At 38.4% G+C, this 24,939-nt stretch overlaps 1 protein-coding gene across 1 annotated transcript; it reads right to left on the bottom strand.

Moving 5' to 3' along the window:
• Window positions 1-1,313: 1,313 nt before the first annotated feature.
• Window positions 1,314-22,354, bottom strand: LOC120774591 (transcription activator MSS11-like). Its single transcript, XM_040104322.1, has 4 exons — window positions 22,346-22,354; window positions 21,818-22,301; window positions 1,549-2,588; window positions 1,314-1,364 (listed from the first exon to the last, which is right to left on the bottom strand). The coding sequence occupies exons 1-4, from the start codon at window positions 22,352-22,354 to the stop codon at window positions 1,314-1,316; spliced, it is 1,584 nt and encodes a 527-aa protein (XP_039960256.1).
• Between the last annotated feature and the right edge of the window lie 2,585 nt (window positions 22,355-24,939).

Raw genomic sequence — 24,939 nt, 5'->3', positions numbered from 1 at the left:
ATCTGCCGCGGATACGTAGAGGATGGTGCAGAAAGCATCATGGTCTAGAAAAGTGGTATAGTGAGTTCCAAGCCGGCCATGAACGTGTCGAAGACGAAGAGCGTCCAGGGCGACCATCAACCTCAACCGACGAAGCTCACGTTCAACAAATCAAAGATTTGGTGTTGAAAAACTGTCGATTAACAATTAGAGACCTTGCTGATGAAGTTGGCATATCGAAAGGCTCAGCCAATACCATTTTGAAGGATGTTTTGGGCCTCAAGCGCGTCAAATCTCGACTGGTACCGAAAACATTGAATATTTTGGCAAAAAGGCGTCGCCTTGAAGTGTGTGAAACGATGCTTGCCGACTATCAGGGTGTCATGAAACGCATTATAACTGGCGATGAGACTTGGATCTATGCTTACGACCCCGAAACAACCGATCATTTGAGCGAATATCGTGCCAAAAGAGAGCCGAGACCAAAAAAATCGCGCCAAAGTCGCCCAAAAATCAAGGTCATGTTGACTGTTTTCTTCGATTATCGTGGTGTTGTGCATTATCAATTCATTCCAACCGGTCAAACAGTCGAAAAGGAATATTATTTGAAGGTTATGCGTCGTTTGCGTAACGCTATCCGCCTAGAATGGCCGGAATTGTGGAAAGACAATTCTTGGTTTTTACACCACGATAATGCACCATCCCATACTGCCCTCGTAATTCGTGATCATTTCGCCAAAAACTCAACCCATATTGTTCCGCAACCACCGTATTCACCTGATCTGGCGCCGTGCTACTTCTGGTTGTTCACCAAGCTCAAAAGACCGCTCCGGGGACACCGTTTTTATACGATAGAGGAGATTCAAGCCGCAGCGAAGACGAAACTGAAGGCCATCCCGTAAAGTGACTACAACCAGTGTTCCGAGGATTGGAAAATCCGTTGGCATAAGTGCGTTGCATCGGGAGGGGATTACTTTGAAGGGGATGAAATAGAATAAATAAAGAATTTTCAAAATAAATACAATGTCACCTTATTTTTGGGCACAGTGTTTGCTATCAGATACTTTAAGCCTCTTTCTCCGCATTTTGAAAGCATTCATATTTCCATAACACAGAAATCCACCATAATTCAACTCATTTGGTGTAAACTTGTAATTTGACCCAATTAATTGGTGAAACGAAATTTCAAATATAAATACGCTTTTCAACTGCTATTTTATGTAATGGCAACTCTTTGCTCTCGCATTGACTTATTCACGCCCGCCGCACAATGCAGCTCAAGCGAGCGGAGCTCAGCGCAAATTCAATTCAACGATGACCTCGTTCGCATGCAATTAATTGAAAGAGTCCATGTAAATGATATCCTGTTTTAAATACTCGTTTGCCTGAATGCAATGAATGCGGGCGCACAGTGCCGAGCACCATACACATTTGTGATGCTCTAGAAATCCAATAAATCCCACAGTCAACCGGCGTTATTAACACGCTTTTTGAACGCACTCCCGACCGCTTAAATACCCCACATTTAAATATATGTATGTATGTGTATGCTCGTGCGTTTGTACTTACGCTGGCACTACTGCGTCCAGTGTTGCCCAATGCGACCGCAGCAGCTATGGCACCGTTATGATTGCTGTTGCTGTTGTTGGCGTTTGCGCTAATAGCCGGCGCTGCGACGGCGTTGACAAAACTGGCGCTGGCAGCATTTAATAGATCGCTGAATTTATTTACTGACGTCGAACTTTTCGGGTGTGCCGGATGTGCCGTATGCAGGTCCATGTACAACAAGTTATTGGTTACATTAGCGGCAGTGTTGCCCGTGTTGGTGTTGGCGATGGTGGTGGGCGGCGCCGCCGTATTGGCCGCCGCACAACAAGCTGGCGTACCCCCCACCAATGTCATTTGAAGCTCGGCGCCCACGTCAGCCGGGCCTGCTGGCTTGACTGTCGTCGCATCAAAGTTGTAATTACTGTTGCTGTAGCGCAACTCACCGCCCATATTGTTGCCAACACAATCGCCCACAACACCTCCGCACGCCATCTCGATGGGCGCACCAGCCGCCGTCGCCGCATTATTGCCAATGCTCGAGTTAGCGTTCGCACAGAGGCCGCCTCCGATGCCGGCGAGATTTATCGCTGATCCTAACATGCCACTTAGCGTGTTGAGATTTGTGCGACTGCCGGAAAGTAGGCCGCTCTGTTGTTGCACACGCTGCAGTACGGCCTCTTTGGTGTGGTATGCGCCGAAGCCTCGTCCTTTCGGTGGCTGCGGGAGCGCGCGATGTGGCAGCATTTGGTCTTTGCAACAGACGTTTGTTTGGGCGGTGGCGCTGTTCGCCGGTATTGGCCCAGTGGACTTTAATGTATTTAGTTGCATTTGCTGTTGATGCTGGCTTGGATGATGCTGCAGATGTTGCTGTTGTTGCTGCTGTTGCTGTTGTGTGTGCATTTGTTGATATTGTGGCGCAGCTGTTGATGGTTTCTTTAGGATTGGCTTTAGCACAGTGGTCGTGGTGCTTGGCGGTGGCTGCGGCGGCAACGTAGGCAATTCAGCCGGTGTGGGTGTAGAGGATGTGCTGCTTATGGTATCACTTTCCTCACAGCTAGCATCTGAAAGATGTTGTACAAAACGGTATATTGATTAAGTTGTCAATTGTAATTGTGGCAGATTTGTAAAGCATTTGTGTTCTGTTGGTTTTTGTTGTTTTGCTTTTAAGTGGTAATTTGCTTGGTAAAGTGATTTATTCGAGCAAGACGTTCTAGCAAGTAAAAATAAACGCTTAGTGCAAAATATTCTATATGTATTTGCAGTTCGTGTTCGATAAGGGAAAAATATCCCGAATGTAATTTAAGTCACTATTACTCTGTGATCTAATGCATATTGCCATGCCAAAAGAGGTAGAGACTCACTATGCGACAGAAGAAAATATTGTAACTCAAGAACTATGAAGTATTTGGGAACCGTTTTTATACCCTGAACAGGGTATATTAAGTTTGTCACGAAGTTTGTAACACCCAGAAGGAATCGTCGGAGACCCTATAAAGTATATATATAAATGATCAGTATGTCGAGCTGATTCGATTTAGCCATGCCCGTCTGTCTGTCCGTCTGTCTGTCTGTATATATACGAACTAGTCCCTCAGTTTTTAAGATATCGTTTTGAAATTTTGCAAACGCCATTTTCATTTCAAGAAGCTGCTCATTTGTCGGAATGGCCGATATCGGACCACTATAACCTCAAATTAATAATAAGCAACATGTCGGATTTTACTTGACGGAAAAAAGTTTAAAAATATTAAAGGGGTTTTGAGGGGTCCTTGCTTACGAAATTAAAAACAAATTTTCAAAATACAAAATGGCGGATACAATATGGCCGTCAAAGTTTTCAAAAAATTCTTGAATTTTCAAAAAATTCTTAAATTTTTAAGGATTTCTTCAATTTTTATAAAATTGTGTATCAAGGGATTTTCGAGGTCATTGATTTCGAAATTAGAGGTAAATTTTCAAAATACAAAAAGGCTGATTCGTTTGTATTAATTTATTTAATAGTAACGAGTTTTTTTAGTATCAAATGATCTTCGTAGTGCTTTTCATTTATGTGGATTTAAAGTCTCTCCTTTTAGTGACCAACAGTAGTCTGCTAACATGTGGTCATTCCATACCCTCTGATATCTCTTTTCCATCTCTTGTAAATCCTGGTGGAATCTCTCGCCCTGCTCCTCACTAAAGTCACCCAAATTTTCAGGAAAATATTCGACGTGTGAATGAAGAAAGTGCAGTTTTAGATTCATTAGGCATCCCAATTTCTCATAATTCTTTGACATTTTCTTGACAATATTTGCGTAATTAGGATCTGTATTCTCCAAAAATTTTTGTGTTACTTCTCTAAAATGGGATTAGGGTCACGTACACGTACAACTAAACCCATTGCAGACTCACCTTAAGGAGCGTGATCCAGGGACTCTGCCGGATCACGGAACAACTCCGTTGCCCGCCGTCACCACGTGGAGGTGCCCTGGATGCAGGCACACGATATAATTTGTGGGTAGCGGCCCTAAAAACTTCTAGATATGTATATGGGTTTTTTCATAGAAAGGTCTACCGGGAGCAAAAATTAAAATAGTGATAAACAAATAATTTTTTCTGATATTATATAAAAAAAATATATATTTTTATAATATAATATGATTTGCAGCTTATCTCAAGGGTTTTTGTTAGAAAAATGACCTAAAAGTTGAAATAGCGTAGAAAGTAGCATTTGAGTACCTTTAATGCCTTTTTATTTTTGTGTTTTTTGATAATACGTAAATTCTTATTATGTTTGCACTAGTCTTATTAAATCTTGCTAGGAACAACAATGAATACAAAATATTCAACGAGACCAAACGAAGCTCGATAACGGTAAATTTTTATTTTGCTTTCATTGATATTGTTTTGTCGCGTTCTTGCCGTAAATCATTATTTTTTATCAGTAGTTTGCGATCGATCGTAACACGTGGCTGCAAATTTATATTTAAATCAATTTTAGTGACCTAAATTTAAAAAAAAAGTTTCAGTATCTTATATTCATACAAAATATTTTAATTGGTTTTTGAAGTGTGTCGCGTTCGCTACCTTAAGTATAACTTTTTTGAAAAATATTTTTTTTTTTGCTTTTTTTAGCATGTATATTTATTTATATAGATGGGTAAAACATGTGGCTTAGCAAGAAAAGAAATATCAAAACCCGAAAACTGCATTCGATCTCCTGTGACGATCATTTGAAATTAAAAGTAGCTCAAACCGCATATTCATTGAAAAAAAATATTTCATAAAAAAAAATTTCTCATTTATTTTTACTTATTTTCTTATATGAATTTTTATTTTTGTTTTCAATTTCATTTTTTGAATTGGAATTATTATAGTAATCGTCATTAGAATCATGGAAGGCAAATATGTCGCGTTCTAAATGTCACGTGCTAAATTAGATTTAAGCTTGTAAAAAAAACACCGATGAAAATATATCAACAAGAAATGTATCAAAAGAAGCCCTTTTTAGTCCTTTTTAGTTTAAATTAATCATTCTAAAATATATTCTTGCGTTTCGCAGAATCTTGCATTTTTCTATATGTAGTCGAAAGCAAGTTATATTTTTTGTCGCGTTCTTGATCCCATGTTTATTGCTAATGAATTAAAAACAAATTATCGAAAGCTCCTACATTTTGTACTATGCATAGTGATAATGAAAAGCTTTCGAATAATAACAACACATTTTTTTTGTTAATTTTTTTACTTTTGGTTTATGCACTTCAAAGGCGTACGACTGTCGCGTTCTCGACCATGGAAATACCCATATACTAAGTTTTGTGAACATTAAAGAAATTTACATACATCCGACAGCCATATTGGATTTCCTATTTGGTATTTTGAAAATCTGACTTTAAATAAGTGATCAGCGACCCTAAGAACCCCTCTGTACAAAGTTTTATGAAAGTTCAAGAATTTTTTTTCTGACCGCCATTTTGTATTTTGAAAATTTATCTTTAATTTCGAAATCAATGACCTCGAAAATCCCTTGATACAAAATTTTATAAAAATTGAAGAATTTCTTAAAAATTGAAGAATTTTTTGAAAATTTTGAAGGCCATATTGGATCCGCCATTTTGTATTTTGAAAATTTGTCTTTAATTTCGTAAGCAAGAACCCCTCAAAACCCCTCTATCCCAAAATTAAGCTGAATCCGTTAATATTTTTAAATTGTTTGCTGTCAAGTAAAATCCGATATGTATTTTGAGGTTAGGAAAAAATCCTGACGTGATGGAGCAAAACGGACTTCAGATTCGGTTTCAGCGGCCCATTATATATGTATATAATACACCATGTTTGGTCAAAGGAACCTTTCATCGATTTTTTTTGTGGACCTGTGTAATTTTTTCAATTGGTATATTAAGAAGTTAGAGTTCACAATGACTTGATATACAAAATCTTGCTAATTTATCAACATATTTCTGTTATGTGTCATAAATAAAAAGCTCTTTTCTTGATAAATTGTCAAGATGGGCGTAAGTATTTTTCTTAAAATATTCAATGTAATTAATTTCCAAAACTGCCAGAACATTACTCAAGGTAAATTCCGTGAATTTAACTCTTCTATGTATTATTATAAGAAATGATATTAGTAGATAATAAAAAAAGATGGAGACTGGCGATGTATTTGCCTGTGATTAATATACTAGCTAATATAGGGTTTTGCAATAGAGAGCTACAAAAGGAGACCGATAGGAACAGCAAACAACGCTATATTTTTTCCCGTTTTTTTGACATTTCTCTTCAGTAAGGTTTGCCTTTTCATCATGAAAATATATACGAACAAACAACGAGTCGAAATTATTACAATTTATTAGCGAAATTCGGGGTCAGTGCCCTCAACTTTAAGAACGCTACGTCCAATTTATGACCGTCATAATCGTACTGTCAGTTCAACAATTGAGCGTCTAGTGGAAAAGTTTGAACTCACAGGCACAGCACAAAATGTTTCCATGCCAGTGAGACAAAGAAGTGCCCGTAGTGTCGAGAATATTGCTGCTGCAAGCGTATCAATTGAGGAAGACCCAAATCAGTCTCTCACACGTCGTTCTCAAGCGTTGGGCATTTCTGTTACGTCGTTGTGTCGAATTTTGCGAAAAGATCTTGGCCTACATCCTTACAAGATTAAATTGACGTACGAACTGAAGCTGCTTCACCACAGAATGTATGTTCGTGAACAATTCACCCATAGTCCATGAGTCACCATTGCATCCCGGAAAAATTACGGCTTGGTGCAGTTTATGGGCCGGCGGCGTCAGTGGGGTGTACTTATTCCGTGATGATTAAGATTAAAAAAAACTTTTGTAGTGGTCTTATTGAAAAAGCCATTATAATCGTGCTGATACTCATATAGACACACCATAAGGAACCACAAACATAAGGAACCGAACATTAGTGTAAAGCGTCTTTAATTTAGGTAAATATTTGAAGTTGTCTGTTATATTTCGGGATAACAAAAACAAATTTTAATAAACGAAAATCGCTTTATTATTTTTCAAAATATTCTGTATTAAGGGAGGAGCCTGCTTTAGAGGCTTCAAAAAATCGATTTTTTGAGGATCTTTTTGGGTGGGAAAGAAATAAGTGATTGAAGCGAAATTTCTAGGGTTTATAGTTATATATTGAAACATCATTCACAAATTTTTTGTATACGAAATCTTTGATATTCTGCCTTTGGAAAGCAATTGCCTGATGCATCTCGCATGTGCATTTGTCGGACGGTGGGCAGGATGCAGGACACAATTTCTATCGGATACAAAAAATTCAAAGAGATTCATATTTTCTAATAATTTATCTTCTAGCTAAACTAAAAAAATTCCAAAAAAAAGTGTAAAAGTAATTTTTCTATTCTTTTTCTATCTATTTCCTTAAGTTCTATACACTTTTGCATGCATTTGAATTAATTGTCGAAGCACTTTTGCCACTGTCATTGAGGTATCTCCTCTTATCTTTTGCGAAAAGAAATAAAAAGAAAACATTCGCTACCAATTCAGGACTATAGGGAGGACGACTCATCAAATCGTGGTTTTGAGTGCTCAAAAATGCAGTTGTTTCAGTCGATGTGTGAGAGCCAGCATTGCCGTGGAGAAGAGTGATCTGTCTTCGGCGGTTGGTTTTCCTGATTTCGTGAAAGACTACAGGCAAACAAATGGTTGTATACTACTCAGAATATACTGTTCTGAGTTGTTCCAGTGCTATGGTTGCGATATATGCAGGATTTTCAAATAAGCAGGCAACCATTTGCTTGGAAGTGTTTCATGCGCGAATAACTTTTATTGGATTCGGCTCATCGTGAAACACCCATGCAGGTGACTGCTGTTTACTTTCGAGCTCATACACGTAAATCAACAATGTGTCACCTGTCACGATGTTATTGACGTGTTACGAAGCAACGCTATCCTATTTTGTTAACATTTCTCTAGAACAACCGAAACAAATTTTTTTACAGTCACATGTTCTTGTAATACTGAATGTGTGCTAGTCCCACTAATGCCCATAGTTGTCGCAATCTCACGATAGGTCACATGACGATCTTGCACCATCAGATTGCGCATCAATACTTTCTGTGCTCTCTGTGAGTATCTACAGCTATTAGAAATGCGCCTCATGTCAACTTAGACATGGCAAACTGGGTTTTTATGTATTCTACCAAGAGTCTAAAATCCTACGGGAAGCGCTTACTTCATGGAAGACTATGAACTCTTTATAGGAGACGTCATTTTAAATTATTATAACTACAATTAAACCAAAATCTTTTGATGGAAAGCCTCCATAGAAATTTATGTTATAATTTAACATTTAAAATAAGAATTGTTGACTCCTTGTGACCGAAATTACTTTCACTATTTATAAATACGATTTTATAAAATAACATATTTTCTCATCATCCCTTTATATATGTGTCTTTTGTCTTCTCTCCTTTTTATTGTTATCACTGAGTGTTTCTATTGCAAAGATTGCAGTGATTATTTTATTAAATTACTGATAACTTTGCACGACAACGATTTGTTCTTCCACATTGACGCCACTTCCCTCCTTGCTAGTCGAATGGCATCGCCTTTAGTGAAGCAATTTCAATTACACTAACTTAGCAGTAGCTCAACATGGTCAGAAACACACACTCTTATTGTACGATTATTTTCACTGCTTGCAGCATTTCAAGTTGTCCAACTAACATATAGACACGTATATGTGTGTATCACCACTCATCCATTTCTTGTGCAACAACCTTTTGTTGTTCGGAATTTTCTAATTTTCTCTCGGATTTTTTGCAAATTTTTTTTTTTTAGTTTTGTTGGCAAATGCTGATACTCGTCTCTTTAAGCATAAAGCCAACTTACATCGACATATTGCGTTTTCACTTTATTTCACTTGCAGATGGTAGCTAATTTAAACTTCGAAAGCTTGGCTGACATCTCCAAGAACCAGATGGGGAGCAGCAAAATTGCTCCATACACAAAAATTAGAAGATTTATATGCAGTTGTATGTGTGTGCATCGTAGTTGAGGGTTATTCGTGTGAAAGTGGTGCTTACATACACGCTTGTCTAAGCTGCGCTTGGTTATTAACTAATTTTACAATATTGCTGTGATTTTATAGCGAAGAATGAAAGGACAACCAATTTTAGAGCTAATTTCTCTCAGCGGTGGTCTGGCTTGACTGAAGTAGGAGAATTCGGTAATTTTACATAATCAATTTTCGAAATTTGTAATTACATATGTACATGTATAAATAATATTTCATTAAATAGTCTTTAGATGATGCCTTGAAATTTTGTCTCCAGATAAGTAGCTATTCGGTAAATTAAGCTTTGACAATATTTAGAAAGAATGCATAGGAATAATGAAATGGTTAGCTAATTAAGTCAATGAATGAGTCTTAACAGTATATGCAGGTGTGGAGAGCATAGACAAAACTTTCTTCGGAATCAGTCGAAATCAAGAGCTTACTATTTTAATTAATCAATTTATTTATTTATTATTTATTTATTTATTTAAATTGATTATAATTGAAATTATAATTAATTAAGCACTAGCTGCCAGGGCTATCGGCTTAAGGTGTATAACAGTTTAAATTAAGTTATCAATATGTATTGTTTTACAAAATTCAAATAACAGTTTAATATTTTTCTCACTTGGAGTACTTAGCAAGTCTAACGGGTTGAGGTTTGGAAAAAAGGAAGATCTGTAATGTGTCAGATGGGAACAGTCTTTGAGGATATGGGAAATGGTTAAGGGAGCATTGCGACAAAATTGACAGGCTGGTTGAGATTCGTTTTCCAGTAGATGAGCGTGAGTTAGACTAGTGTGCCCTAATCTGAAGCGGATGAAACATTTGTTCATGGGTGTTGTAGTCGTTGTGGGGAGCCTGATCCTCGATCTGTTTGGATTATAAGTCTTATACGTGTGGGAATAGTTTGCCCATTTGATAGCACATCGTTGGTACGCTGTATTAGAAATACTTTTCGCCACTGCTTTGGTTGAGAAAGGCATGAAAGTGAAAACTGGGGCTTTTATAGCTGATTTGGCGGCTTTGTCTGCATGCTCATTTCCATTGATTCCGGCGTGGCCAGGAACCCACATCAGTTTGACTCTTTTCTCTAGTTGAATGATGAGTTCCTGTATGGCGGCAATAGGTTCCGCAGAGTTCCGCGCGGATTTAGTGGCTTCAAACGCCGAGAGGCTGTCTGTGCATATAATAAATTTGTTTTTAGAAGCTCTAACTAGAAGAAGAGCAGACAGTATGCCCTGCACTTCTGCGTCCAAAACTGTTGCAACCATTGGCAAGATTCCTTGTGCTAATAAGATTCCGTTAGCGTTGACGACTGCAAAACCGGTTCCGTCTGTTGATTTTGAACCATCTGTGAAAAGAAGTATCCAGTTTTCCTTCAAGAATCGGTCAGTTATTTCATAGAACAATTGCTTATAGGTAACTACGTTGGTGTTTTGCTTCCTATGAGCTGTAAGACCGTCGAGGAAGGACTTATTTTGCAAATGCCATGGAGGTTGATTCCAAGTTGGAGGTGGAGCTGGTTGGATTTCACTTGCCGATGCTACATTAAGCATGCATGAAAGAGCGGATGAAAATTTCATCTTGCGTTTTCGCTGTTTTAGTAACTTGATTTCTCTATACATGACCGAGTTTTTTGACGAGTAAATAATTCGGATTTGACGGCATCGTACATATTGAATTCGGTCTTCAATAGTGAGAAAGCCGCTTTCGGCCAGTAGATTTTCAGTTCGCGTGGTTCTAAATGCTCTGAGGCTGCGTCTTATGGCTGCATGATACGGTCCTTTAATACGAAGGAGGTTGGTTTTGGAGCATTGGCCATAAATTGCCAATCCATAGTCAATTTTGGAGAGCAATGTGAGCTGCGTGATATTTAGGAGGGAGTTGGTATGTATGTGACTTTTGTTGGAGGAAAGGTATTTTATGAGGTTGAGTCTGGCAACTAGGCTAGATCTTAAATTAATACAGTGTTCCTTAAAATTATGCTTACAATCAAAAGTTATACCTAGAATTTTTAGGTGTTTAACATTTTCTACAGTGAAGTTATTAATTCTAATTGTAATTGGGTCACAAAGATGTTTCCGACAAACGTGAAGATGCTTGCATTTTTCGAGTGATAGCTTTGCTCCAGAATATTGACACCAAGAGCTTATTGATGATATTGCGTTTGCAAAATTAGTGTGGGTGTCTTTAGTGTCCTTTCTGTTGCACGTGAGGTATAAATCGTCCGCAAAGAAGCAATGGCTGATTCCCTTATGGGCGCATAGTGTTTTGCTAAGCTCGTCGAATGCGATCAAAAACAACGTCGTTGAAAGCGGAGATCCCTGAGGTATCCCATTAAAAAGTGGATGAATTGATGAGTGTGTGCTGTTTACCCTGCTGCGTACTGATCGCGACGTCAGAAAAGATTTAATATAATTGTACATTTTTGGGCCTATTTGGAGTTCACGTAGCTTGTTTAGAACAACGTGAACACCCACTCTATCGAAAGCCTTTTCGAAATCTACTGAGAGAATAGAAAGGTGACTTTTGGATGATAGGCTTTTTGAAATGAGATGATCGATATAATAGAGTGCATCCATCGTGCTTGTCCCTGGACGAAAGCCGAATTGGTTAAGTGAAAGTGCCTTTGAGGATGTTAAATACCACATTAGCCTCTTTGACACCATTTTTTCTTGTAGCTTACTAATACAGGGAAGCAACGATATGGGGCGGTAGGAATCTACCAGCCGAGCATCTTTGTTGGGTTTCTTTACTGGGATGACCGTAGCCGTTTTAAAGGAATGTGGGATAATACCTGTATCGAAGATATTGTTGAAAAGATTGTTAAGCCGTTTTTTGAAGGTGGTTGGCGTGTTAATAAGCATGGGATACGAAATTTTGTCGTGGCCAGGCGTTGTGCCAGTGAATGACTTTAAACAGTTGTCTAATTCATTTAAAAGAAATGGAGATTCGATTATGCTAGATTTGTGGTTAAGGCAAATATTTACGGATTGGCCAAGGGAAGTGATTTTAGCTAAACGAAAAGTAGAGGAGAAGTTTGCGTCATTAGAGTTCGAAGACCAGAAGCCAGCAAAGGTTTCGGCGATTCCTTTGGGGTCCGTAACTATGCTAGATGCCGTTTCGATTGTATGTATATTGGAAGGTTTGTATGTGCCTACTAATTTACGCACGTTTTGCCAGATTACTGGTGTGGGAGTAGTAGGATTAATTTTCCTGGTAAAATCCGCGAAACTTTGCTGTTTAGCTTCTTTCTTAGCTTTATTAAATGCAGAGTTTGCTTTTTTATATGCTATTAGATTGTCACAACTGAAGGACTGTCTGTAAGCTCTCCAAGCATTTTGTTTAGTATCTCGTAATGCTTTTAACTCTGAGGACCACCAAGGTACAGTCCTACTAAATTGTTTGTAAGTTGTACGGGGAATAGAATTGTTTGCTGCTGAGCGTATTATCTTCTTAATACGAGCGGCTTCGGCATTAATGTTTTCGGCAGGGGGAAATGAATGTGACAAATCTAGAATCCTGTCTTGAAACAATGACCATTTAGCCTTTTTGGTATTGAAAAGTGGACTTGTGCGGTGTAGAGTATACCGATCAATTGTAACCGATGTTATTGTGGGGAAGTGGTCACTATTATGCAAATCATTAATAACGTACCAGTTGCATATTGGGACGAGTTGGGAAGAGCATAGTGACAAATCAATATGAGTTAACGAGTTGTGCGTGCTGAAATGCGTGGGCGAACCATCATTAAGGATAGAGAGATTGGATGCTAAAAGAAAGTCTTCAATGATTACTCCTTTGGGGTTTTGATTTGGTGAGCCCCAAAGTGGGCTCCACGCATTCAGATCGCCAACTATTATCACTGGGTTGTTAGTTACATTTATGATGTTGAAAAGCTCAGAAGTAAGAAGATTATGTTGTGGGGGAACGTAAATAGAAATTACAGTGAATTTTACTTTAAGATTTATTTCAACTGCGACGGCAGAAATACTTGAATTAATGTTGATAAGTTTATATGGTATGCTCTTGTGAATCAGTAAGGCTGTACCCTGCTTAGCAGAGGTGTTATAACTAAAATTATGAAAATGACCGTTGTATTGTTTAGGTATAGTTGGCATTGAGTTATATTTACAGTGAGTCTCTTGGAGACAAATTATCTTTGGTAATTGCTCTTTAATTAATATTTCCAAGTTCGAGTAGTTGTTATAATAACCATGAATATTCCATTGCAGAATGTTCAGCATTACAGCAACTAAGAGAAAACTTATCAATGCACTATTAAAATACTTTCACTCAGTGTATCGCAAATAGTGAATTAAGAGTCGTTAGAGGTTGAGTTTGGAGTTTTGTTTAATAAGTGAATATTTTCTGTGCTAAGTTGATCTTCTGTTAGATAAGAGAAGATTTGTGAGAGAGGATTAGAGGAAGAATGAAGGACAGGAGTATTTAATATGACATTGTTATGATTATTTTTGTTACTAGTGTTAACAGAGCACTCAATAAGTTGATTGTTGTTGTCGGTGGTTAAGTGTTGATTATTGATTATGATGTTATTTGCGGGAAGTGGGGAGGCGGGCTTAGAACCGGTTTTTGATATTTGCTGATCAGTGTTGTTGTCAAAGGTATTGTTGTTTAGTGGAACGTGTGCTTCAGTTACGCTCTGAGAGTCAGTAGTTACATTATAGTTAATTGTGAGTTGAGAATGATTAGAGGGGGAGGAGGAAAAGGGCGTAGAACTGGTTTTGTTATTTTGAATCTTCTTTTTGCTGTCAAGGTTTGAATGAAGATTTGAAGAGAGGGTAGTGGCGTAAGAGGCTTCACAATTAAGAGGATTATTTTGCTTAAAAATACGTCGTGCTTCAAACATACTGCATTTGTTTTGGGTTTTGATTTTTAATATTTCTTTTTGCTGTTGATACGTTGGGCAAGAGTTGGCGGAGGCAGGGTGAGGACCAAAACAATTGGCACACATGCTGCGCGTGCAGTTAGAAGGGTTGTGGGGGGGAAGGTTACAACCTGCGCAAATGGGATTACTATTGCAGTGCTTGAGTGTATGCCCTAACTTTTGGCAGCTTTTGCATCGCATTGGGTTAGGAAAATATTCCCTAACACCAAGTTTGTACCACGCAATGTCGATATATTTTGGGACTGTATAGAGATCAAATGTAAGCAAAATAGAGCCAGTGTAAACAGACTTGTTATTAACTTTTTTCGTGAATTTATATACGCCTATTACGCCCTGGTTTTTCAAATCTTCCAATATTTCTGCTTCTGGTGTTTGAATTAAATTTCTATCGAATATTGTTCCTTTAGTTGAGTTGAGGTTTTGATGTAATGAAATTGACACTTTGCACAAGCCGCCGAAATTAGTTGTCTTAATGAATTTTTCAGCTACCTTTTGATTTTTAGTTAAAATGAGAAGACTACCATCGCGAAGCACATTTACTGACTGTACCTCAGTACTAATCGAATCTAGTGCATTTTTTTTGGCAAAAACGCTAAAACTTTCTAGTGGTTTTTCATTTTCCGCTTTTTGATAACAACAAACTTGGGTTGCAATTGGTTGGTGGTAATTGGTGGTAGTTCGGGGAAATCCAAAAATGTTGTATTTCTTTCTTTTTTCTTACGTTTGTTTTTCGGGCTGGCCAGTGAGTCGCAGTCCTGCAACACACTAAACCTATTCCCCACGAGGGGGGGTGGTCGATTCATTGGATACACTACGCGTAACTATTTGTGAATTTATTTGTACGCCCGATTGAAACAAATGAATTATTTTTAGAAGCAACAAAAGAGAATAATGCGTTTAGCACTGTTTACTATTAGAAAGCTATCAACTGCACGAGCACTAAGGAAACGAGTCCGAACGAAGCGAGTGTTAGTCGATGACTGAATTAATCAATTTATATGGAAGGCAATATTGTTTTTCCTCGAATGAGTCGGTTCGTACGTCTGCCTGTGTAAACGATAACTTTAATAAAGCTCGAGAAAACGTGATGAAATTTGGTATTTGATACCCTGTGGAGATTGGTATTACAAATGAAAAATATTGAACCACAAAATGCCATCAATCAGATTAAAAAGATTAAAAAGATCTATAAGTAACTACATGTTAGTCAGTGTAAAACACACAATAGAGTGTGATGCCTCCTATCTTAACAAAGTCAAAATCGAACTATATTTTTCAAAACCCGCAGACATCGAATGTGGAAATCTTAGCGCCTTTTGCTGACTTTATACCGAAAATATCGGCCAATCTGAGAGATTTTTTATTGAAATTACTTAAAAAAAGTTTCTCAAGCATAATTTTGTTTAATGCCAAAGCTAAAATCCTCTCTCGATGAACAAAGAACATCAAGTCCATACAAGTCATTCATCATATCCGTGGTGCTATATGCTGCTGAAGCATGGACGATGACAACATCTGATGAGTCGGCGTTACGAGTTTTCGAGAGAAAGGTTCTGCGGAAGATTTATGGTTCTTTGCGCATTTGCAAGGACGAATACTGCAGACGATAGAACGATAGATACGACGCCACTGACAGCGAATTAAGAAACAGCGGCTAAACTGGCTAGGTCATGTCATTTGAATGGACGAAACACTCCAGCTTTGAAAGTATTTCACGAAGTACCTGCCGGACGAAGCAGTGAAGAACGACTGGCGCGCTGTTGTAAACTCGGCTATGACCGCGTAAACAATGTCTACGTCAATAAAGAAGAAATGCAATCAATCCAGATCTTCCATTAGTCTTAGTATACTCAACATAGTGGCTTTCGACTTCGATTTTATTCCGCACATATCGGTCGATTTGTGTGATATGTTAATGAAATTAAGTGGACATCAAAACACACATTAAATATCAGGATGTATAGTATAGCTAAGTTTCATAGACCACAAAATTTAATAAAATATATTTACATATTTATGGTACATTATGTGACAAGGACTGTCTGGGTTTGAAAAGTATTTGACTATTCATTTATCGACGAAAAAAAAATAAAACTTCGTAAGTATCGCATTTCGTTCAAATAATATATATACCTATATATACAAATGAGTATTGAAAAAATCCACGGGGAGAAATGTTTCAAGAGAGAGCTATGAATATGGTAAGGATACTGTCCTCATCCATGACTCGACCAAATGAGGAAGATCAGCGGTTTGTTTGTGAAATCATATGTATTTAAATTCAGACACATGTATATGTGTTTAAATAAAACTTCGGAAAAACAAAGGCTGGGTGAGAAACTTATTCCTAGTACTACGAGATTCTTAATCCATCGTCACATGTAGTCTCTTCTTGAATTATTTTTTAATTTTTTGTTTGAGTTATCAGATTTATTTTGAATCTCAATTTGCCGGCATATCTGAAATCTTTGCCTACTCTGAGGAATGAGAATTTTCTCTTAACGCATTTGGTGAAATTGTACTTTGATTTGATCTTTAGGGCATGGCTATGTTATATACACGGTACGTTCCCATTCGGTTCAAAATCAGTTCATTGTTACTGGAGCTTTGTGAAGGAAAAATGGTTGCAATTATGTACATATGTTCTTTTATGGGAAGTATCCGCGAAAAACTTGTATGTAGTTTCATGGGTTAAAGCGGTAAAAACACTTTGATAAAAAAGAATGACGAAAATGTTTACAAAATATACATTTTTTATTTATGCTTCCAAATCAATTCCGTCCCCTAAGTGTAATACCCGGCCGATAACACGCACTTTTGACAACGGTTTTCAGTCGGAATAGTTTTTTTCTGGTATGGTCAGAAGGGAGTCGCCTCATTAACCTTTAGAGTCTGTTGAATAGCGAAAAGTCGCACAGAGCCAAATCAGTCGAATACGGTAGTTGTGGAAAGATATACTTACGTCGAGTTTTTGGCAAAAAAGTTGAATGCAGTATGATAGGTGCATTATCGTGTTGAAAGTACTGAGAGTTGTTCGCACATAATTCCGGCCGTTTCAGAGGAATAAAGAGTCGAGAAGGCGTTGACGTCGAACCACGTCAAGAACGTTCATCGACATAAACTTATGATCAACATAATAAAATAAAAAAATAGGTGCATGAGAATCGACGATTAACAGTCAAAGAACCTACTGTCATCGTTGGAATATCGGAAGGATCAGTGAATACCATTTTGAAAGATAATTTGGGCCTAAGAAAAGTGAAAGCATGATTGGTTCGAAATTACAACATTTTCCGAAATACAGCGTCGGCATCGTGGCAAAGGTGAACCGAAGTCGAAAAACCATGTCAAAGTAGGTCAAAAATCAAAGTTATGTTGATAGTTTACTTCGTTTATCGCCGTGTGGTGCACACGGATACCTTCCAACCGGCCAAACTATCAACAAGGAATACTGTATGAGTGTTCTACGTCGCTTGCGTGAAGCTTTTCGTAAAAAGAGGCCGGAATTATGGGCCGAGAACTCATGGTTTTCGCACCACCATAAAGCAGCGTCGCATACTGCATTGATTCTTCGTGAGTTTTTCGCCAATATTTTAACCAATTTCGTGCCGCAACCACTGTATTTGTTTGATTTAGATCCGTGTGACTTCTGAATATTCAGTAAACTCAAACGACCACTCCGGAGAAACTACTTTTAGTCAATTAAAAACATTAAACGTGAATCGCCATATGCATTGAAGGTTATTCCGAAAATTAACTTTAACTGTTGGAAAAAACGTTCACATAAGGGTATTGGGGCCAAGAGGGATTACTTTCAGAGAGACGTCATAGATTTTGGAAAATAAATAAAAAATTTATGAACAAAGTCCTAGCATTTTTGCTTATAGTAGTATATGTACAAAGCTTAAGCTGCTGCTATCTGATGTAACTCACTTATAACCAAAATTCAAATATTGTTTCAATAAGAATAGTCTATAATTGATATCACTTTTGTCTTCTCCTGTAAGCTTTTAAGCGATGATATATACTTTGATCAGCTTTTAACATCATCATCTAACTCAAATGCTTTTATGTACGGATTTTGCCGCACATTTTCATATGGCTTACTGGCCACCTCGTTTGCACCTTTGAGCTTATTCAGGCTAGATGACCCACAACGGAAACCTTTCTAAACACGCTTTGAGTTTGGAGCCTATGTAAAATTTTATGGTTTTTGTGTAATTAATTTTTATATTTGGCTTACAGCAGCGTAATGGCGTGAGTGTGTGAGCATTACTCGGTTCATGGGTTTTTAAATAAATCTATCGCACCTAAACACACCATAAACACATTGCTCTACATCATTATACACCATATATATTATCTACACGTATCTTTGCAAACTAGTTGCACGCCGAAAACCCGGCATAACCGCACATTTAAATTAATGCAACTAATGACCTTGCTTTTATCTCATAAAAAATTGCATTAACTCATCTCATTTTAACGAAAAACGCCACCGCCAACTTTTTCAGTGAATAAAGCTCGCGTGTGCACTTAAGCTGAGTGGATTTACGATTCCTTGTCCTTTTTGCTGGTGCTCATAAAATTTTTACTATCTGATAGAAGAAAACCCGAACGCGGCAGGGCACAGGCACAGAAGCACATTTCGTGGGCAAAGGCAAATAATATTGAAAACAATCAGGGCGAGTAGAGTGCAGGGGTAAGTGCTGGGAACACGAACGATAAAATAGCAGAGATAAAGAAGAAGATAGGCGTGCAAAAGTGACCGACAAAAGGAAGCGACCAGCAAATCAATTGTGGTTTGAGTGGTGCGACCAACGTAATATTTTACCATTACAAAGATAGGCAGCTTAAGTGGACAAAATGGCGTTTGACGTGTAGGCTCAGTGATTTTGTAGCTTCATTAATGGCTGAAAGGGTGTTTCGGCTATTCATAGCAGTTGATGCCTTTTTGCAAGTAGGAAGTGTTGTTGATTGATATTTGTTTGGTTATTATGAATTTGTAGATAACTGCGAAGATGAACATAAAAAGGGAGGAAATATAATGGAAGCGGAAGTGAATTAGGCAGCAAATGAGGAGTTGGGGTACACGATTGATGAAAATAATGAAATGAATGATGCGATAGTGAAAACATTCAATAAAGGAATAGGATAGCTTTCAATGTCCAGTCAGTTATAAAGGGTGTCTCAAAACTAACGCAATATTGGAAATAAAAAAAAATAAAATTAAATTAAAGCAAGATTTAAATTTGGCGCCATTTATGTAGTAAATTGATGACAACTCTAAAATAATAAATCGACAGCTGACAGTTTAGGCTTAGTAAAAATGGAATAGAATAGAAAATAGAACAATGTGCCTTCATTACACAGTACAACAGCTAATCTGGGGGGTGAGAAATTCCAAGTCACGGTGATGGAAAAAAAACTACGTTTTTGCCAAAATGTTACAACTAAGCGAAAAAACATCAAGATAAGGAAAAAATTTTAAAGGTCATAAAAAAACTGACACATAAGAACGCCAAATCCTTTGAGGGTTTTACTATACTGACCTAGTACCATCACCCTGACTTGGAATTTCTCACCCCCAGACAATAATCCCAAAAATGTTCCACAGTGTTATGGAACAATATTTCAAGAATAATGAAAGCTTGGTGTCACAGTTCGTATATTTCATACAAAATATGGTCGGAATGGTGTTTTAACTTGATCAACTGTGCAGTGATTACTTGAAATTCCCGAAAACACCCTGTATATGTATGTATAGTAATAATGATGCGTGTATTGTTCATATGTTATGTTATCCATTATTAATGAATACACTTACTATATAATATCGAAAAACAAAAGCGCCGTTACAATTACTAAACTTAATCATACATGAAATGATATATGAGGCATGGCTTTATAAATGCATATGAAATCAAAAAGGTTCTAAGTTGGTATTTCCTGTCGACCATTTTGCTTTAACGATATCATTTTACTATTTATTATTATTTGGTCAAGTATCGTTACTTGTTTGCACTTTTATTATTATCAAAACCAGTCCTTTTGTACGAATTTCTCTAACAGTTGAACTCACTTTGTAACAAATTTTGTTTTGTTTTCTTTGCTGCTTTTTCTTCTTCTTCTTTACTGGCATAAACACCGCTTCCGCGATTATAGTCGAGTTAATAACAGCGCGCCAATCGTTTCCCTTTTCGCTTTTTGGCTCCAATCGGATATTCTAAGTGCAGTCAGGTCTTTTTTTAACTGGTCTTTTCAACGGAGTGGAGGTCTTCCTCTGCTTCTACTGGCGGGTTTTGAATCGAAAACCTTCAAAGCTTCTCTACCATCCGGACAACACGGCCTCCCCAGCGCAGCCGCTGTCTCTTGATTCGCTGAACTACATATGTCACTGTCGTCGTATATCTCGTACAGCTCATCGTTCCATCGACTCCAGTACTCGCCGTTGACAACGCGCAAAGGACCATAAATGTTCCGCAAAAGTTTGCTATCGAGCACTCCTAAGGCTGACTCGTCAGATAATGTCATTGTCCTGGCCTCCATAAAACAGGACGGGAATGATGAGGGACTTGTAGAGTTTGGTCTTTGTTCGTCGAGAGAGGACTTTACCTTTCAATTGCCTACTCAGTTCAAAGTAGCACCTGTTGACAGGAGTGACTTTGAGTTGGATTTCAAGGCTGAAATGGGGTATAGTAATGCTTCTGGGTAAGCAGTTATAGTTGTAGGCGTAACCTTTGTTTAAAATCCAGTATCCAGTCCGTGTGGCGCCTGTGGTCACGGCTAAAAAAGAGGAAGCTTTTGTGGAGCCATTCCGAAGTATTCAGTTTAAGGGTTCGCTGAAGTCTAATTACACATCTATTCATCAGAGATGAGGATTCAGCTCAAATGGGCAAATGGGGATGATGATGTGAATATATAGCCTATCCCTCCTAAACGTCAACCTCACCTTCGCACGGTACCCCCTGTTCACTACGAACGAGGCTCTGACGACCGAGTAAAGGCGGTATAACCTTAGCACCTGCGAGGAGGAAACTCCTACGCCATTGCCTGCCTAGAGGCGAAACCGGCAGTCCCGGAACTAGGCTCGGATGCAGAAGGCTAATCACCTACTCATCTTAAACCCTCTGATTACTGAAATCGAAGTAAACAAAGTTTGATGCCCTATGTTCCACCTAGGAACTACGGGAAAATATATATAATATACATAAAACAATTTCTACGAACAAGCTCCTCTTAAAAGCTCTTCAAGGCTTATAGAAATCTTATGTGATCCATACAACCAAGATTTTAAGTTCAAGCTAGACTAAGCATATAAGAAAGTGTAAGAAATAATTCTATTTGGTTCTCTTTAGGCCACATTCAGCCTGAGAAGCTGTAATAGCTTGATCTTGGGCTATATTTCTTGTGATGCGAATAACTTTCGTTTTTTTGCAGTCTCCTTTTATTACTGTACTCAAAATGGTTTTATTAAAGGCCTAGGATAATCCATTATACGTAACAAACTCTTAACTTTAATGGAGACTACTAACGAAAAAGTTTACGACAGCGCTCAAAGCATCGGTTGTATTTATCTTGTCTTGGCGGACAAGTAAACGGCGGATTTAAATGTAACGCTTTGAGAAAGACTCAATATGAAGTGAGAACTTAATATGTTGTTCCAAGGGATTATTGCATATATTAATACCGTGGAAAAGGCAGTATATCTTTGTGAGGTCAATGAGTGCATTCAAGCTCTATCTCATTCTATAAGCCTGCAATAAGTACCAACTGTGAGTTAAAATTAAAAAGTAATGTGTGTGCGTGTAGTCTGAGTCCTTTTGAAATATGGTAATATGGTTTTGCACTCACCAAAATCGAATGCTCTTTCCAATATCACCGAATGCCGTTTTTGCAACGCCGCCGCACGCTGTTGTTGTTGCTGATGGTGATGCTGCTGCTGCTGCTGCTGTTGCTGATGCATATGTTGCCCAGCATACAAATGCTGTTGACGATCCTTGCTGCCATCAGCACCGCTGTTGTCCTCGCCGTCGGGTCCCATGCGCACACTACCGCTAATCTCATTGCTGTAATCCGACGCATACGCCGCGCCTGTAGGCTGATACTGATGCACGTGTTGTTGTAGATAGTGACCAGCTGTTGCAGCCGTCGGCACAGTTACTGCGGATTTTGTTTGCATTTGTGCTGATTGCTGGGCCAAACGGTGTTTATGCGGCGATTTCGGTTGTGTTGGCTGCTGTTTTTGTGGCTGTGCCTGCTGTTGCTGCTGCTGAAGGGGATGATGGTGATGGTGCGGCGGCGTAGCGCCTGCTATGTTGGGCAGTTGTGCATGTTGCTGATGCAGGCAGCAGTATTTGATGTGTTTGCAAAATAAATTGCCATTGCCATTGGCACTACTGCTGCCGCCACCACTGCTGCCACTGCCAGTACTGTGTCCACTGCCAATGCTATGACCGCCACTCTGTCCGATGCTATTCAATGTGATAATGCTGCTGCTACTGCTTATGCCGCCGCCAACGCCACCGCCACCACTATATGTGGCCGCTGGGTTGCGCGGTCGATGCACGCGAAACGAGCTTGAGCGGCCGACTGAGTGGTGTGCGCCCTCGCCGCTGGCACTTTGCGGGTGTGTGGGACAGCGGAGGCTGCCGCCGTGTCGACGTTGCATGAATCGGTTGCTGTTGGCCGCCGTGCTGTGGCTGGCATTGTTGTGATGCGGTATCACCTGCACGCCAATGCGAAATATAGAACGAGAATGATAGATAGACACAGAGTATGAGATGATTTGTATGCAAAATGATAACACTTATTTGTATAATGAATTTATGGCAGTTGGTTGTAATTTGTAGTAGAAATGCCATTATTTCTAGGCTAAATATAAGGTAGAGGCTAGAACTTAGGGTGTGTGTATTGAGAGCAGTATGTGTGTATACTTATGTGTGATTGAATGTGTTGAATGGGAAAGTAAAATTTAACTATGGTTAAACGTAATACATTTATACATTTACGAGCGTTCTTTAGTTGGATTTTAATCAAAAGAAGTGACCGACAAAAGGGAGGGTTACAAAAATATTTAGATAAAATATATAAAATAATACAATGTAATATACTAAAAGCACAATTTATTTTATTTGGTGAATACGATGAGCAGCTAACACAGAAATATTTCGATATATGTACAATGTATCGTTTGATCAAATTTGACTCAGACTGGTTCATTTAAACTGCACAGTATGCCGAATCGGTTTTAAATAAATATAGAAAAGGATACAGGGTGGATCAAAAATACGTTTATATCAAATTCGCTGATTACAACGAGTAACTAACACAAAGCGGGTACGAATTGCTAGACAAGAAAAAGGGGCTTTGCGGTAGCGCAATTCAACAAAGTCTAATAAATCGGAGCACCTTCAAACAACGGCGCTTCGATTATGATTAAACACAATTTTGTTTGCTTTTGCAAAAGGAATGTAGACATCCAAAAAGTCAATCAACAAGGAAGCACCTATCTCCACAACCTTTCTTACTTTTTCACAGCAAGGAACCTAACACTTGCTCTACCCAATTCGAGCTAATAATGTTGTAGAACTGGATGAAGGCGTACAAACTGGAACTCAATATTTCAGTTGATGGTATTTAAACTCCGTTTATAACGGCAAAACGCTCGACAGCCTGTCCTTTCATTTGGTAGGGAATCGCGATTGGTGTGTCAAAAAAGGGAGTCGCAAAAAATTCGCCAGCCGGTAGTGGCCATTCTTCACACAACAGCGATATTGTTGGCGAGATGTAATAGGACGCAAATAAAGGATGCCTTTTGATGTTTACAGTTACACAGCGATGCCGACATACTTCCTACTAAGGAACACAACAACCTCTTATCAATGCAGTGGAATGTTTTCGCCGAAATCTTCCTTGCAAACAACTGTTGTGAAGCAAGTCGCCTTTCAGAAACATTGACATTCTCCAAATCGTTTACTATGTAGCAGACCTAAACGTCGATACTGCTGTCGTAAGTAGCTTCAGTCAAGCACGGAACGACATGCACAGTAGGGATAAATGACTCCTTTCCAGTGAATGACGTCTTTAGCGATCAATCACCACTCATTGTAGCAGAGCGTTCTGAATACCGTAACTCCTACTTATACACAATCTACCCTGACATACCGACTAAATGTAAATAATGCTTACAAGGGTGTCATTACTCTAACCAACCCTTTACATGCCGCATAAAAACAATCCACTGCTTTCCCTATCGTTCGACCTCCGCGCGTTAGGTGGTTTCGATGCCAACTATCGTACGCCTTACGCCCAAACAAGGTCTAAATATCCGTTTCAACAACTACAACAGGTTCAACAATGAATCCACAAAGCTTCTACGGAGTAAAAACCCTAATAGATTTTGAAAACACGGACACACGGAGTGATCAACTACTTGCACGATCTTCTTAAAAGTGTTCTCGTGTCTTTCATAAATACCTAGGTATCCTTTAATCTGCATAGAATTCAAATAATGTGAAATGAAAATCATTATCATATGTTACAGTTTGTTAACGAAAAGCTTCACCCTCTTTTTCAGACGCGACCAATTTTTACGTAAATGAGGATGTAAGTAAGTAAAATTGTAGATATAAATTTGACCCGGACTTGTCCATTTAATCTGCGAGCGTAAACCGAATCGTTTAATACTTTTTTCATATATTGATAGAACTCTTTTTTACGCCTTTGATCTTCATAAGCCATTAGCGTTTGTTTGACAGCTTTTATTTATGACGCGAACAGTTTGCTAGGCGACTTTGCCTTGACTAAAAATGAACAACGACTTTTCTTGCAATTTTAATTTTCGAAGGCATCACGGCTACGGAAAATGCCACAGAAGTACTTTGGGGAGTTTATTTTGTTATTAACACAAGTATTTGAGTAGCACAAAGCACTCAGTGAAGGTCGTGGAGTCATCGAAAACTTGCCTCATGCTC

The sequence above is a fragment of the Bactrocera tryoni genome, chromosome 4 (assembly GCF_016617805.1).
Source record: "Bactrocera tryoni isolate S06 chromosome 4, CSIRO_BtryS06_freeze2, whole genome shotgun sequence".
Classification (NCBI taxonomy): Eukaryota; Metazoa; Arthropoda; class Insecta; order Diptera; family Tephritidae; genus Bactrocera; species Bactrocera tryoni.
Note: the sequence above shows the minus strand (reverse complement) of the source record. Positions and strands in the feature narration are given on the sequence as shown.

Coding starts and splice junctions, on each gene's coding strand:
- LOC120774591 (XM_040104322.1), bottom strand. Junction 2,589..21,817: donor GGAAAGAGCATTCGATTTTG/GTGAGTGCAAAA, acceptor AACATCTTTCAG/ATGCTAGCTGTGAGGAAAGT. Junction 1,365..1,548: donor CTGGACGCAGTAGTGCCAGC/GTAAGTACAAAC, acceptor CATTGCATTCAG/GCAAACGAGTATTTAAAACA.